General features: G+C 40.9%; 1 protein-coding gene across 6 annotated transcripts in view; it reads left to right on the top strand.

Annotated features, from left to right (window-relative positions):
• SCAPER (S-phase cyclin A associated protein in the ER) overlaps positions 1-14,593 on the top strand; it is a 428,719-nt gene that overhangs the window by 374,118 nt on the left and 40,008 nt on the right. For all 6 annotated transcript variants that reach the window (XM_021099014.2, XM_021099012.2, XM_084968700.1 and 3 more), the window contains 2 exons: positions 2,753-2,990; positions 8,298-8,447. In XM_021099014.2, coding sequence (XP_020954673.1) covers positions 2,753-2,990; positions 8,298-8,447 — 388 coding nt within the window. The remainder of the gene's footprint in view (positions 1-2,752; positions 2,991-8,297; positions 8,448-14,593) is intronic.

The following is a 14,593-nucleotide window of genomic DNA, read 5'->3' as shown; positions in this document are numbered from 1 at the left end:
GGATGCAGAGAGGAGAAACTAGTCTGATGATCTTCACTTGCTGCTTTTTTAAAAAAAATTATTCTTTTGGAGAAATAATATTAGTGAATTCATGTCATTTCACAAATGCTTGCAATGACTAACTGTTAAAAAGTGTCCTAAATGGTAAGCTCTATTCTGGAATATCTGCAATAAGGGGTAAGTTACTGTCCCAAATCACTGAGCAGTAAAACTCTTCTCACAAGCAATGATGTCACTCATCCCCAAGATGCTGAAAGCCTATTAGAAATTAGCTTTAGGGAGAAATGTCCTCTGACTTGTCTTTGATTCTAAAAGGCAGTCAGTGTTAAACAAACACAGACCCCTTTTTTGGAACCTATATAATAAACTCAGACACATTAATCTCTACTAACGTCTCTAGTCAGGTCTGACCCCTAAACTCTTACAGCTATAATGGACGGAAGGAAGGAAGGAAGGGCCAACTGACATTAGCTAACAGTTTGTGTAAAGGTTCAGTTATTTCTATAAGCAAATAAATATCATTTCTTAACTTTCTGTTCTTACTGAGTCCCATAAGACAGAGTGTGTCTCTCCATCATGATACTAGATTGTATTACAGTCTCTGTGTACTTTAACAGTGTTCAGTTAATTCCAAGATTTGATTTAAGAGAAGGCGTGGAGATAAAAGAAGAGGTCACTCTTGTTTGGCCTGGATGTTTTGGTTGCCAGACAAAGCATTGCCTTTAAAGAGTGAAAAGTTCTTGGTGGTACCCCTGCCTTTGCCACTGAAGAATGTGTATGTCCCAAGACATCTCACCAACTCTCAGTCGCAGTTGCTTCGTGTGTGCAATGAGGAGAACAGTATCTTCTCCACCAACTATAAAGAACTAAGAATGAGACTGGGTAGAAGGTATGAATGTACTTAGCTGGTCCTGCCATACAAATGAGATGACAAGATTTCCTAAGAGCTGCTTTCTTGAGAGAACACATGTACAGTGTCATCTCACATTCTTAGCAATATTAGAAATAGTGCACATTCAGGAAATAAATGCTAGCCATCCTTATGAATAAAACTCCACTTTGATGCACCTAGCAAACTAAAATAAACAAAGTAATCTGTTTGGGAAGAAGTTATGGATTAGAAAACTAGACAAGATACTAGAAACTTGCCAGCCAGCACTTTCACATTCTTATTTAACTAGGGGCATCTCGTCAGTGCTCTGGGCAAGTTAATGAGATAAGCATAGATCTATAATGCCTCTCATGTAGATTCCAGCTGCAAGAAACAAAGAAAGGAGAGGAGACTCGTATTAGTGTTAAAAATAGGTAAGGGCGTCATCCTATTCCAGAAACATAAAGACGGTTCTGTCCAGTATTGTGCAGATCAGACAAGAGTAAAGGGAGGCACTGAGCAGGAACTTGTAGCCATTAAGGAAAGTGACTGACCCACCTAGAACAGCCCTGAGAGACATGGGGATGCTTGCAGTGGTTCGAACAAATGGCTACAGCAGCTACAGACCTTACATCTCAGATTCAAACCCTGTGGGGAAAAAGTGAGGGCTTCTTCCCTAGCATTTCAGCAAAAGACTCTCCCGCCATTCCATTAGCTCTGATAGTGACATGAGTCATCCCTGAACCATGCTGAACAATCAGAGAAATAAGATGTACTCCTTACCTTAGGCCTACGTACCCTTGAGGCAGAGTGAAGAGGAAGGGGGCTCTACCTGAAGCACGTTGGCAGTGAGAAGGAGAGTGGTATTTCAGAGAGAAACCTAGATGCACTTTCTATGGGAAGAAAGGATCAATGAATGCTTGGCAGCCATATTTACTAAAACGATAGGTTCTTGGTCCCTAGATGCTTCTTATATAATTGAGTTCATACCTAAGTTCAGGAATAAGGTGGATTTAGCAAACCTTTGCCTTTCCTGTTAATTTTAGGAATTTATTGGCCTGCCATTGCTTCTTGCTCATCCATAGAGCTGCCTGCCACAATTGCTAAGCTGACTTCATGGTGGTTTGTATAAAGCTAAAAGCAGCACTAGCTCACTCTTAGGAGTCTAGCCCCTGCAGTGTATCCTGTCAGTACACCTGATGGAACTCTGCCTCAAAAGCAGTTAAAGTGTATCCCTGTCACAAGACACCAACACACTACTGGGTTTTTGAGGCCTTGTGCTTTCCTGGTCAATGTCTCCCCTGAGAAGAGTCCCTTGTGTATCCAGAAAGGAAGCCATGGTGGGGTTTTTGTTTGTTTGTTTTAGGTTTTTATTTTTTCTATTATAGTTGATTTACATTGTCCTGTCAATTTCTGCTGTACATCAAAGTGACCCAGTCATATATATATATGTGTGTGACCCAGTCATATATACACACACATTCTTTATATATGTGTATGACTGGACCATGGTGTTTTTGATTTCTGTGTCCCAGTAGCTCTCATGGGCTCTACCCAGTTCCCTCATACCCAGAATGTAAACAAAGTGAGCCATCTAGTCTGCAGAGGGCCCAGAGGATGGTAGCAGCCTCACTGCTGGCTTTGGAGTGCTTAGTCGCCACTGCTGCAGCAGCCTGGTCTCCTAGCAGCAGGAAAGGGCCAGCCACAGTGCACTTGGGCGGGGGAGGGCTGCACTTAGCCCCTGAGGTTTCTTGTTACCTTACTACACCAACTCAGATGGTTTGCTTTTAACGGTCTACTTGTCTTGTTCCATTTGACCTATAAAAATGCTAACATCCTTTAAATAGATTTTTCTTAAAGAGTTGAATGTTTCTTTGTCAGGTCATACAGTATATTTGACAATAATCGCCAGGATCCCACAGGACTGACAGCTGCTCTTCAGGCCACAGACCTGGCTGGAGTCCTACATATGCTCTACTGTGTCCTCTTCCACGGCACAATCTCAGACCCCAGCACTGCCAGTCCCAAGGAGAGTTATGCTCAGAACACCATCCAAGTGGCCATTCAGAGTTTACGTTTCTTCAACAGCTTCGCAGCTCTTGATCTGCCTGCTTTTCAGGTACCCGGAATTGGTTAACCATTTTGCGTAGATGTGATGTAAGGATTGTCTCCCGGATTTGGGGGCATAAGGAATAAGCTACATTATGGGAATTATAATACATACTGTTTACTAAGCTACTGTGTTCTAGGAATTGCATTAGGTGCTTGGCATAAGTTTTCATATTTATTCTCATGACATGACTACTCTACCTATATTTTTATACCCATTTTACAGGTGGAAAAACTGGTGGTTAAGTAATTTGTCCAGGGTTACAAGTGGCTAAGTCAGGACTGGTACCCATGGTTCTGTGACCCCCAAGCCTATGCCGCTTTGCTGCTTCTAAATCTTCTTTCTTGATTTCTTTAGAAAATACATTATCGGAGTTCCTGATGTGGCACAGTGGGATCAGCAGCATCTCTGGAACACTGGGATGCAGGTTTGACCCCCAGCCCAGCACAGTGGATTAAGGATCTGGTGTTACTGCAGTTGTGGCATAGGTCACAGCTCCAGCTAGGATCTGATCTCTGGCCCAGGAATTCCGTATACTGTGGGGCAGCCAAAAAAGAAAAAAAAAAAAAAAAAAGCATTATAAACGTTTAAATATTAAGGAAAGTAATGGTTTCTTATAAAAACAGAATCAAAATTAGATAAATTGTTTTGATTGATAATGACTTTCTATGGATGATTTAACTGACTTATGTCCAGTAAAGTGCATATGTAGTTAAATGTGCAAACCCCTATAAATTAAGTTTTTATTGCTAAAGAAAGAAAAATTGCTTTATGCTATAACAGCAGACTCTTAGCTTAGAAACAGATTTTTTCATATAGGAAATTTAATTTTCCAAAACACTGAACCTTTGGAACAGAGCAAGCCCTAAGTAGACTCTCTCTTTCAGTTTATTAACTGTCAAGTGATTTCATTAAAAAAGGAACAAACTTGGCAGATGATGAACCCATAATTTAGATGAATTGCTTTGCTCAAAGGGAAAAAGGTTATAAAGATACAAATGTATGAAAATTGTGGTCTTTGGCCATCACAAGATGGAAGAAACACTTCTGTTTTGTAGCTGATGACAAATGTGTGATTCTTGTCTTCCTGTCATTGTCTTCACAACTGGTAATTAGTAAGTTGTATCATTTGATTCAGTATGTTTCAACTTTGTAGAGGTAGTTTAACCATCACAAGAACCAGAAATCTCTTCCTTAGGATTAAATGCTTTTCAGTTTTCAAAGCACTTGAGCTAGCCTTGGTTGGTAACTACACAATGTGTAAAGTTCTGGAGTTTATAGCCACACCTAAAACAGGAGATATCTTCTCCAGAAAATGGCAGTGGTTCTTGCCTCTGGGTTGAACATAATGTTGGTGTTTTATGAAGACCCAAGCCCATTGTATTCTATCTGGACACAGCCTGGAAATCAAGTTATGCTAATTTGATGTCCTCAGAATATGGAGATCAGCAGTGTACCCACCCACTAGGTCCAGGGATAATAAAAAGAAAATACCTAAAAAAGTATTCCTCAGCTTCTAGTTTTATAGGTCTTCTGACCAAGATTTATACAGCTGCTGGGCGCCTCACGTTGTACACAAGCATTTACATTAAGTCAGCCATTCCATCAGTCACTCTTAATGTCAGGGAACCCCAGGTGCCTGCCCTACTCCCACGCCTCTATGAACTCACAGCCTGTGCAGCCTCACTCAAAAGGAGCACCACTGCATTCCAACCAACCCTGCTCCCTGGTGGCCTTTAGACACAATAGCCAATAATGTTAGAAAAATCAAAAATCTCTTTCTGGAGCCCTTCATGCAAAATAAGATAAAACCAAGATTTCTTTTCTCCAGCTTCTTGCCTTATCAAGTCCAGAATATATCCCCTACTTGAGCCACTTTTGCCATAACCACAGGAAAAACACCAAGGTGCCTCAAGAGTGTTCAAGCCGTTCTTAGAGAGAAAAGCCCTGCCTTCCCAGGGGAAAGTCCTTTCTTGTCTGGTTCCTAACAATTCCCTGGTACCTTTGCTTCTTTCTTCTTTGTCCTTCCTGTTACTCCATATTTCTCTTAATTATTTCCTGCTTCTTCTTTTGATCTCTGTTCTGACCCTCCTGTCTTCTTTTGTTTTGCTCAGTTTTTCCATCACTCTTTCTCATTTTCTTCCAGACATTGTTCCCAGGCACCCATTGCTCTGTCACCAGTGCATGGGCCAGGAAAGCCTGCAGGCAACCTCATGGCTGCCATCCTTCTAGTGCCCAAAGTCCAGCACATGTTTTTCTCTTACTCTCCATCAGTGTGTGTGATACCTTGGACAAATTACTAAAGCTTATCTGTCATCACCCACATGCCTAGAATTTTCATAGGGCCTTTAGTACATCTATCAGTGATTACTCTATTGTTCCAGTTACTTCTATATATTTGAAATTCAGATAAACTTAGTGGGGTAAACAACAACAACCATTCTATTGTGATAATGGATTCTGTGGGTCCAGAATTCAAGTGGGGCTTTTCACAGTGGGAGTGCCTTGTCACTGCTCCATGATGTAGGGCTTCAGTTCAGGGACTCAGATGACTAGGGTTGGGGAGACGTGGAGAAGAGGGGCGGGTTGACTCAAATAGCTGGGAGCTGAAATTATCTGGAAGCTCCTTAACTGTGCCTGCTTTATGCCTAAGATTACTCAAAGACTAGGTCACCAGTGGCTATTGGCCAGAGACTCCATGTAGGGCTTCTCAGCATGACCTGGGCTTCTCAAAACATCATGGTGTCTAGATTCTGAGTAGGAGTGTCCTGAGAGGAAGCTTCTGGAAAACAAATCCTCCAAGAGAACCAGACAAAAGCTGCATGGCTTTTTATGACCTGACCTCAGAAGTCGCATAGTTACATATCAACCATATTCTATTGGTTAAGTCAGTCATAAGCCTTCCAGATTTAAGAGAAGACATGGGCCCCATCTCTCAGTGGGAGGACTGTCAGAGATTTATAGTCATTTTTTTAACCAACCACTACGCTCTATTTAGCAAGCTCAAGCGAAACATCTATCCACACAGACATCATTGATGTAGACAGATATCTGATTAAGCATGTAGTGCTCAAGTAATACCATACAAATACACAGTGTTTGCATTGTAAAGCAGTGCATGAGTTTGAGAAAAAAGTACTATTTTTATGATAGCTATGGTCAAAGAAACTCATATTCTAGTTCCTCAAAACAACTTATTTGTCAAAAGTGAGATTTTAAGAACTATGTTTATAAAGCACAGGAGAAGATATTTTAGGTTCATTATGGGTCTGACCTCAGAAGACGTCTGAGAGACAGTTTTTGAATTGCCTGGGAATATCGAAGAAACTGGAGAAGAAAATTGAAATGAGATAAACAGTCGGACTTGGTGAAGAGTTAGACAAGACAATGTAAGACATGTCGATGGTTTGCGTCCCAGTGCATCACAAGAATGTAGAGATCTTACAGAGAAGCATCGTCATCAAGACCTCTGGGTCCGGAGTCAAACCAACCTGACTTTGAGCCACCATACTGCCAAATTGTGTGACCTTAGACAAGTCATTTTAACCCTTAGGAGTCAGTTAAATAAAATCTTAAAAATAGAGATTAAAGACACCTACCTCACAAGTTTGAGGATTAAATGAGACCACATAAAGGTACTGTGCTAGCTAGCACATATAGTTCCTCAGGAAATGTGGACTGACTCAGCTTCCAAAGGTGAAGAATTTACCCAAACCATCTTGCAGATGTTGAATCAGGAAGTTTTGAATGCAGCTGTCCCAGTGCTCCTGCACCCTTCTTAAAGCCATAAACCTATGTGACTGTTTTGCGTGAGAACTCATCACATAGTGGTAATAAAAGGTTACCCAGTAGAATATTTTCTTAACTGGCTCCATTTCATTGTATACTAATAAGGCTGTCAAAACATTTTTCTCCCTTCAGCAAAGATTCTGATTTCACTTTGAATTCATACTGGCACAGATGGCCTTGAGATCCCAGATACTGTATATCGCATACACGTTGACAGTTTTTACAATTGAAGGTGGTCTCAAGAAACAAATCAATGTACTGACTTGGCAATTAATTCTGGCTAAAAAGGAAATATAGTGTCCTTGAAAAATTGGTTTAATTTTTATATTCAAACTTACATGCCCCTTGACCTGCTCTTATCAGTGAAGGTTAAACAGAGGGCAGTGGGTCACAGCATGCTGGACACAACTAATTAAATAAGGGCTGAGCTGAGAAGGTGTCACTACTTGATTTAAAGGAGCAAGGCCCTCCTGAAGTCTCTTTGGTGCTTGAAAAACATTTTGTCTCAGTGCAGTGAAACTGAGACAGAAGGCACGCTTAAGATTTAGCAATAATTTTGTTTCAACAGTATTCATTAAAAGGACTGTGTTTCACCCACCGTTAGGCAAAGTGAATTCATTGAAATTTCCAAGCTGCAACGTATCTGACCTGGTTTAAGCCAGTCAAGACCTCAAATTAAGAGATGAGTTTAAAACACTGCCTTTTCCCATAGGCGGGCAGTGGTGCTTCATTCCAGTGTGGGCTGCAAGTGTATTCTGTGGGCTTCGCCTCTCCCCTTTGCCCTCCTGTCGCTCTGTCTGTTTGACATGTTTATTAAATAGAAGCTTCAGGCTGCACAGACAGACTCAGGCTCTCCCCCTACATCGCCCACCGCAAACAGCCCTTTCCCTCTCTCAAGAAAGGATCCCAGAAGCTGCATAGCTGAGGGAGCTTCATAGTTTGTTTGTTTTTTAGGGGGAGTCGTTGGGAGTTTTTTTACATTCTTTTGGAAGCTTTGGGTTTATAAAGCTATTTGAATAATAACTAATTGTTATTATATGTCTTTTCTGTTTGAACATAAGTAAATAATTATAATTGTATTTTTATCCCTGTATACAAGAAAATATTTTCTCCTTCTGAAAAAAAAAGTATTAGAAATTAGCTAAATGGTAGATTTACAGGTAAATTTTAGCATTTTTATATTTTTCAGAATTTTCTACAGTGAGACTGTACAATGAGAAAAAATAACTTATTAAAAATGGAATGAATTCCCATGCTTTAGGTGAATAATGTCTTAATCCACATCGTACAGGCATTTGATCTGCTGTGCTCTATTTTCTTTTTTTTTTTCAAGTTAAATGGTACATTTATTATGGTCATTTATTAGAGCAGGAATCCCTGAACTGAACTGCTAAGCACAATGCTCCAGAAATTTCCTATGCTTTTCTGGCATCATGGCATAGTGCACAAGACCCAGTCTGGCGTTGTGATTTGCAGCCCCTGCTCTCCCTGGCCTGGGAAGTTCTAACTGCTCCTTGTCTTTGTCAGTCTATTGTAGGGGCAGAGGGCTTGTCCCTTGCATTCCGGCACATCGCCAGCTCCCTACTGGGCCACTGCAGCCACGTCTCCTGTGAAAGCCTCCTTCATGAGGTCATCGTCTGTGTGGGCTACTTCACTGTCAACCACCCAGATAACCAGGTAAGAGGCCCAGGAAGGTTCCTTAGACTGCTTCCCCAGCACTGAGAGTGTGAGGTATTGGAGTGAGAAAAGGCAGGCTAGCCTGCTGGAACCCATCTGTCCTGTGTGAGGCCCTTTAACCAGGCCCCAGGGAGATGTCTCTGACTCCTTCTCTCCAAAGACATTTGATCAGCACTAGACCAGCACTAGAGCCCTCCTTAGAGCTATAAAAAGCAGATATTTTAGTAAAATATTCTTCTTAAGCCACGCAGAAGCATCTACCTCCCTTACCACATGGATTCTGATGCTTTATTCATATTTTTTGTTTGTTTTGATGAGATAGATTATATCATTTAACTGGTTACTTTTCAGATAGCATTAGAGTCTGGTGCTTTATAAAACTGCTCTTGGCCCTTGGCTTCTGCCTAGATGCTTAATAGGGTACCAGATGGTGTTGGACGGGAGCCTGAGCAGGCAGGACTTAGGCCTTACCCCCTTGAGTCACCCAGAGTAGTTTTTCTTTTAACTGTTTTGATTATTTGGTTTCTGAGCAAAATCTCATTTGTAAATAGGGTTCTGTGTTTTAAAAAGTTGAGAAATCTGTGTTACAGATTTTATTTTTAAAAATAATAATAAAGCACTTAATTTCTCTTATTTTTAAAAACAGAGCTCTGGCATAACTAACATATCAAACTGTAATTCCTGACAGCCTCATTTATCTAAAGCCTTCTACTCGGCAACCTTAATTATGTGGATTATAGCTAAGAAAAAGGCCTCTGGACAGTCCTTAACCCTCACTCTAAGCTTGCTCATTTTTATTTTAGGCAGTTCTCTGGTAAGGTTGCTTACTAGGTTTATTAGCCTGCAGTTAATTGGACCAGGGCAGAAGAAGGACAGGAGATAGTTGTAGTGCCAGAGCCAAATACAAGGTGAGAACCAGCACACTGAGAGCTGAAACTGCCTTCTTGATAAGAAAAAAAGGATAGAAAAAATAAGGCAAGCCTAAGAATTCAGAAATTATAGCCATCTGGGTTCAAAGGAACACTAAACCCTGTACTTTATTCCCCCAGATGATTGTTGATGCCCCTAGTACTGACCCTGAGGGAAGTTGGAGGCAAAAATGTATGTTCTGCGCACTCCCTTTAAGAAGGTTGAGGAGGAGCTCCTGTTGTGGTTCAGAGGGTTAAGGACCCAATGTTGTCTGTTAGCATATGGATTCGATCCCTGGCCTTACTCAGTGGGTTAAGGATCCGGTGTTCCCACAAGCTGCAGTGTAGATTGCAGGTGTGGCTCAGATCTGCAGCTCCTATTTGACCCCTAGCCCAGGAACATCTATATGCTACAGGTACGGCCGTAAAAAGGAAAAGAAAGAAAGAGAGAGAAAGAAAGGAAGAGAGAGGAAGAAGTTTGAGAAACATGCAGTCCATTCTACAAAGATTCCCATGTTCAAAATATAGAAAATGTGGACCTTTACCAGAATAAGTGTCACACATGGAAAAATTCTCCTCTCACAGCTCTTGTTGCAAAGAGGGCAGCTCCTTCTCACCTCCCATCACGGGTGCACTCAGGCAGTGCACTCTTCCTAGCCAACACCTCTGGGTACTGGTGCTTTGTCCTTTTCGTGAACCAGATCCAGCAGGTTCAGTCTTACAAGCTTATCAAGGAAGGAAAGTTGAGGGAAATCCCCTGTGTGTTTTTCTTCTACCAAGTTGCATTTCATTTCCCTTTAGAAGTTTGTTTTTATTTTATTTTTATTTATTTTATTTTTTTATTTTTTTTCTTTTTAGGGCCACGCCCAAGGCATATGGAAGTTCCTAGGCCTGGGGTCGAAATGGAGCTACAGCTGCTGGCCTACGCCACAGCCACAGCAACGCAAGATCCAAATCACATCTGTGACCTACACCACAGCTCAAGACAACGCCAGATCCTTAACTCACTGAGCGAGGCCAGGGATCAAACCCGCAAACCTTATGGTTGCTAGTCAGATTCATTTCCGCTGCGCCATGACAGGAACTCCAGAAGTTTGCTTTTATTTTTCTGATTACAAAAGAGTTTCTTACTCATCATGAAAAAGATAGGCAAGTGTAAAGAAGGTAGAATCACAGTCATTCTTATCTCACCACCTGAGATAGCCACTGTTACCATTTTGGCAGGTTCCTTGCAGTCTTTTTCTGTGAATATTTTATGACAGTTAATATTATTGAGATGTAATTGACATGTACCATTCTGTTGGTTTTAAGTGTACAACATGGTGATTTGATGTATTTATCTGTGGCAAAACAATTAAGCACAATTAGTTAACATCCATCACTTCACACAAAAAGTAAAATTTTCTTCCTTGTGATGAGAACTTTTAAAATGTACTCTCAGCAACTTTCAGATATACAATATTGTTAATTTTAGTCACCATGCTGTACATTACATCCCCAGGACTTATTTATCTCATAACTAGAAGTTTGTACCTTTTGACTACCTTCTTCCATTTCACCCACTCCCCCCACCTCCGTGAATATTTTTACATAGCTAAGGTCGTATTGTGTATATACTTCTATCCTGCTTTATACACTCAACAATATATTGGAATCATCCTTTGTGAATATCATTTTTGACGGCTGCATGGCTTTATCTTAGGTAAACACCCCATGGTTTACCTAACAATTTTGTGCTTTGCACTTAAGTCATTTACCATTTATCATGACACTATCTATTGTACTTATAAAGAGGTGAATAATTTGTGTGTTTGTGTGTTATTTTGCTGTACACTTCTACAAAAGTAGAAAAGGCAAAAAGTTCAGTTCCTTCAGCACATCCATATTTAAGGATCACTTGAAACTCTTTGCTTAAATCAACTCTGTTGGGATGAATTTTACCGAACTCAGAATTGTGTGGGATTTCAGAGTTTTTCTCCTGACACAAGATCACAGACTACCCCTCTAAGTGTCTCTGGGCTCACCAGAGCAAATGGGAAATGTGGTTAGAGGAACGGGTGTTTGGAAATGGCATGTTGCAACTGACCTGGACCTGATGGCATGACTGGGCATGTTGGGACAAGAAAAAAACAGATTAAATGGGCAGAAAGAGCATTAAGCAATCCACAGAGGAGACAGGGACCCTCTGGCTTCTTGTTTGGGGAAGAAGATGCTGTGGGGTTTAGAGATAATTGTTGAGAGGTAAGTTCACTATGAGGAAGAAATTAGAAAAGGAAAAAAAGCCAGACCTCCTTTCTCAACTTCTTCCCTCCTAAAAGGTTGAATGCTAACTGGACATCTGATTCTGATTTGAAAGAAGGTCAGAGAAGTCAGTTCAGTCTTGAGACAATTGCTGAAATGCAACAATCTGTGAGAAGAAAGAATGTGATAAAAAGTAGAGAAGAGGAGTTTCTGGAGTTCCCGGAGTTCCCATCGTGGCTCAGTGGTTAATGAATCCGACTGGGAACCATGGAGTTGTGAGTTCGATCCCTGGCCTTTCTCAGTGGGTTAGGGATTCAGCGTTGCCATAAGCTGTGGTGTAGGTTGCAGATGTGGCTCGGATCCCACGTTGCTGTGGCTCTGGCACAGGCCGGCAGCTACAGCTCCAATTGGACCCCAGGCCTGGGAACCTCCATGTGCCTCAGGAGTGGCCCTACAAAAGGCAAAAAGACAGGAAAAAAAAAAAAAAAAAAAACAGAGGAGTTTCTGTCATGGCTCAGTGGTTAACGAACCCAACTAGTATCCATGAGGATACAGATTCCATCCCTGGCCTTGCTCAGTGGGTTAAGGATCCGGTGTGGCCATGAGCTGTGTGATGTAGGTGGCAAATGTGGCTCGGATCCTGAGTTGATATGGCTGTGGTGTAGACTGACAGCTACACCTCTGATTTGACCCATAGCCTGGGAACCTCCACATGCCGTGGGTGCATGTGGAGACAAAAAAAAAAAACAAAAGTAGGGAATAAATCAGAAATTGATAGAAATGGTAGTAATTGTCAAACCTTGAGACATTGCACCTTAAGGAGTTGCTGTTTCTTTTTTTTTTTTTTTTTTAGTTGTTTCATCTCTTCCTTTTTTGGCTGAGGTATTTTTATTTAACAGTTTTTTTTACTTTTCCCACTGTACAGCAAGGGGGTCAGGTTATCCTTACATGTATACATTACAATTACATTTTTTCCCCCACCCTTTCTTCTCTTGCAACATGAGTATCTAGACATAGTTCTCAATGCTATTCAGCAGGATCTCCTTGTAAATCTATTCTAAGTTGTGTCTGATAAGCCCAAGCTCCCGATCCCTCTCACTCCCTCCCTCTCCCATCAGGCATCCACAAGTCTTTTCTCCAAGTCCATGATTTTCTTTTCTGAGGAGATGTTCATTTGTGCTGGATATTAGATTCCAGTTATAAGTGATATCATATGGTATTTGTCTTTGTCTTTCTGGCTCATTTCACTCAGGATGAGATTCTCTAGCTCCATCCATGTTGCTGCAAATGGCATTATGCCATTCTTTTTCATGGCTGAGTAGTATTCCATTGTGTATATATACCACTTCTTCCGAATCCAATCATCTGTTGATGGACATTTGGGTTGTTTCCATGTCCTGGCTATTGTGAATAGTGCTGCAATGAACATGCGGGTGCATGTGTCTCTTTTAAGTAGAGTTTTGTCCGGATAGATGCCCAAGAGTGGGATTGCAGGGTCATACGGAAGTTCTATGTATAGATTTCTAAGGTATCTCCAAACTGTTCTCCACAGTGGCTGTACCAGTTTACATTCCCACCAACAGTGCAGGAGGGTTCCCTGTCCTCCACAGCCCCTCCAGCACTTGTTATTTGTGGATTTATTAATGATGGCCATTCTGACTGGTGTGAGGTGGTATCTCATGGTAGTTTTGATTTGCATTTCTCTTATAATCAGCGATGTTGAGCATTTTTTCATGTGTTTGCTGGCCATCTGTATGTCTTCCTTGGAGAAATGTCTATTCAGGTCTTTTGCCCATTTTTCCATTGATTGATTGGCTTTTTTGCTGTTGGGTTGTATAAGTTGCTTATATATTCTAGAGATCAAGCCCTTGTCAGTTGCATCATTTGAAACTATTTTCTCCCATTCTGTAAGTTGTCTTTTTGTTTTCTTTTGGGTTTCCTTTGCTGTGCAAAAGCTTTTCAGTTTGATGAGGTCCCGTGGGTTTATTTTTGCTCTAATTTCTATTGCTTTGGGAGACTGACCTGAGAAAATATTCATGATGTTGATGTCCGAGAGTGTTTTGCCTATGTTTTCTTCTAGGAGTTTGATGGTGTCCTGTCGTATATTTCAGACTTTCAGCCATTTGGAGTTTATTTTGGTGCATGGTGTGAGGGTGTGTTCTAGTTTCTTTGCTTTGCATGCTGCTGTCCAGGTTTCCCAGCAATGCTTGCTGAATAGACTTTCCTTTTCCCATTTTATGTTCTTGCCTCCCTTGTCAAAGATTAATTGACCATAGGTGTCAGGGTTAATTTCCGGACTCTCTATTCTGTTCCATTGGTCTGTCTGTCTGTTTTGATACCAGTACCACACTGTTTTGATGACTGTGGCTTTGTAGTATTTCTTGAAGTCTGGGAGAGTGATGCCTCCTGCTTGGTTTTTGTTTCTCAGGATTGCTTTGGCGATTCTGGGTCTTTTGTGGTTCCATATAAATGTTTGGATTGTTTGTTCTACTTCTGTGAAAAATGTCATGGGTAATTTGATAGGGATTGCATTGAATCTGTAGATTGCTTTGGGTAGTATGGCGATTTTTACAATATTGATTTTCCCAATCCAGGAACATGGAATATCTTTCCATTTCTTTACATCTTCTTTGATTTCTTTGATTAAAGTTTTATAGTTCTCGGCATATAGGTCCTTTACCTCCTTGGTCAGGTGTATTCCGAGGTATTTGATTTTGTGAGGTGCAATTTTAAAAGGTATCGTATTTTTGTATTCCTTTTCTAATGTTTCATTGCTGGTGTACAGAAATGCAACTGACTTCTGAATGTTAATCTTATATCCTGCTACATTGCTGAATTTATTAATCAGTTCAAGTAGTTTTTGGGTTGAGTCCTTAGGGTTTTCTATGGAGAGTATCATGTCATCTGCATACAGTGACAGTTTTATCTCTTCTCTTCCTATACGGATGCCTTTTACTTCTTTTGTCTGTCTAATTGCTGTGGCTAGGACTTCCACAA

This window comes from Sus scrofa, chromosome 7 (genome assembly GCF_054392235.1).
Source record: "Sus scrofa isolate SSC_HxYL_T2T_F1_AM1 chromosome 7, Sscrofa_HxYL_maternal_Yorkshire_Landrace_v2.0, whole genome shotgun sequence".
NCBI classification, from domain to species: Eukaryota; Metazoa; Chordata; class Mammalia; order Artiodactyla; family Suidae; genus Sus; species Sus scrofa.
Note: the sequence above shows the minus strand (reverse complement) of the source record. Positions and strands in the feature narration are given on the sequence as shown.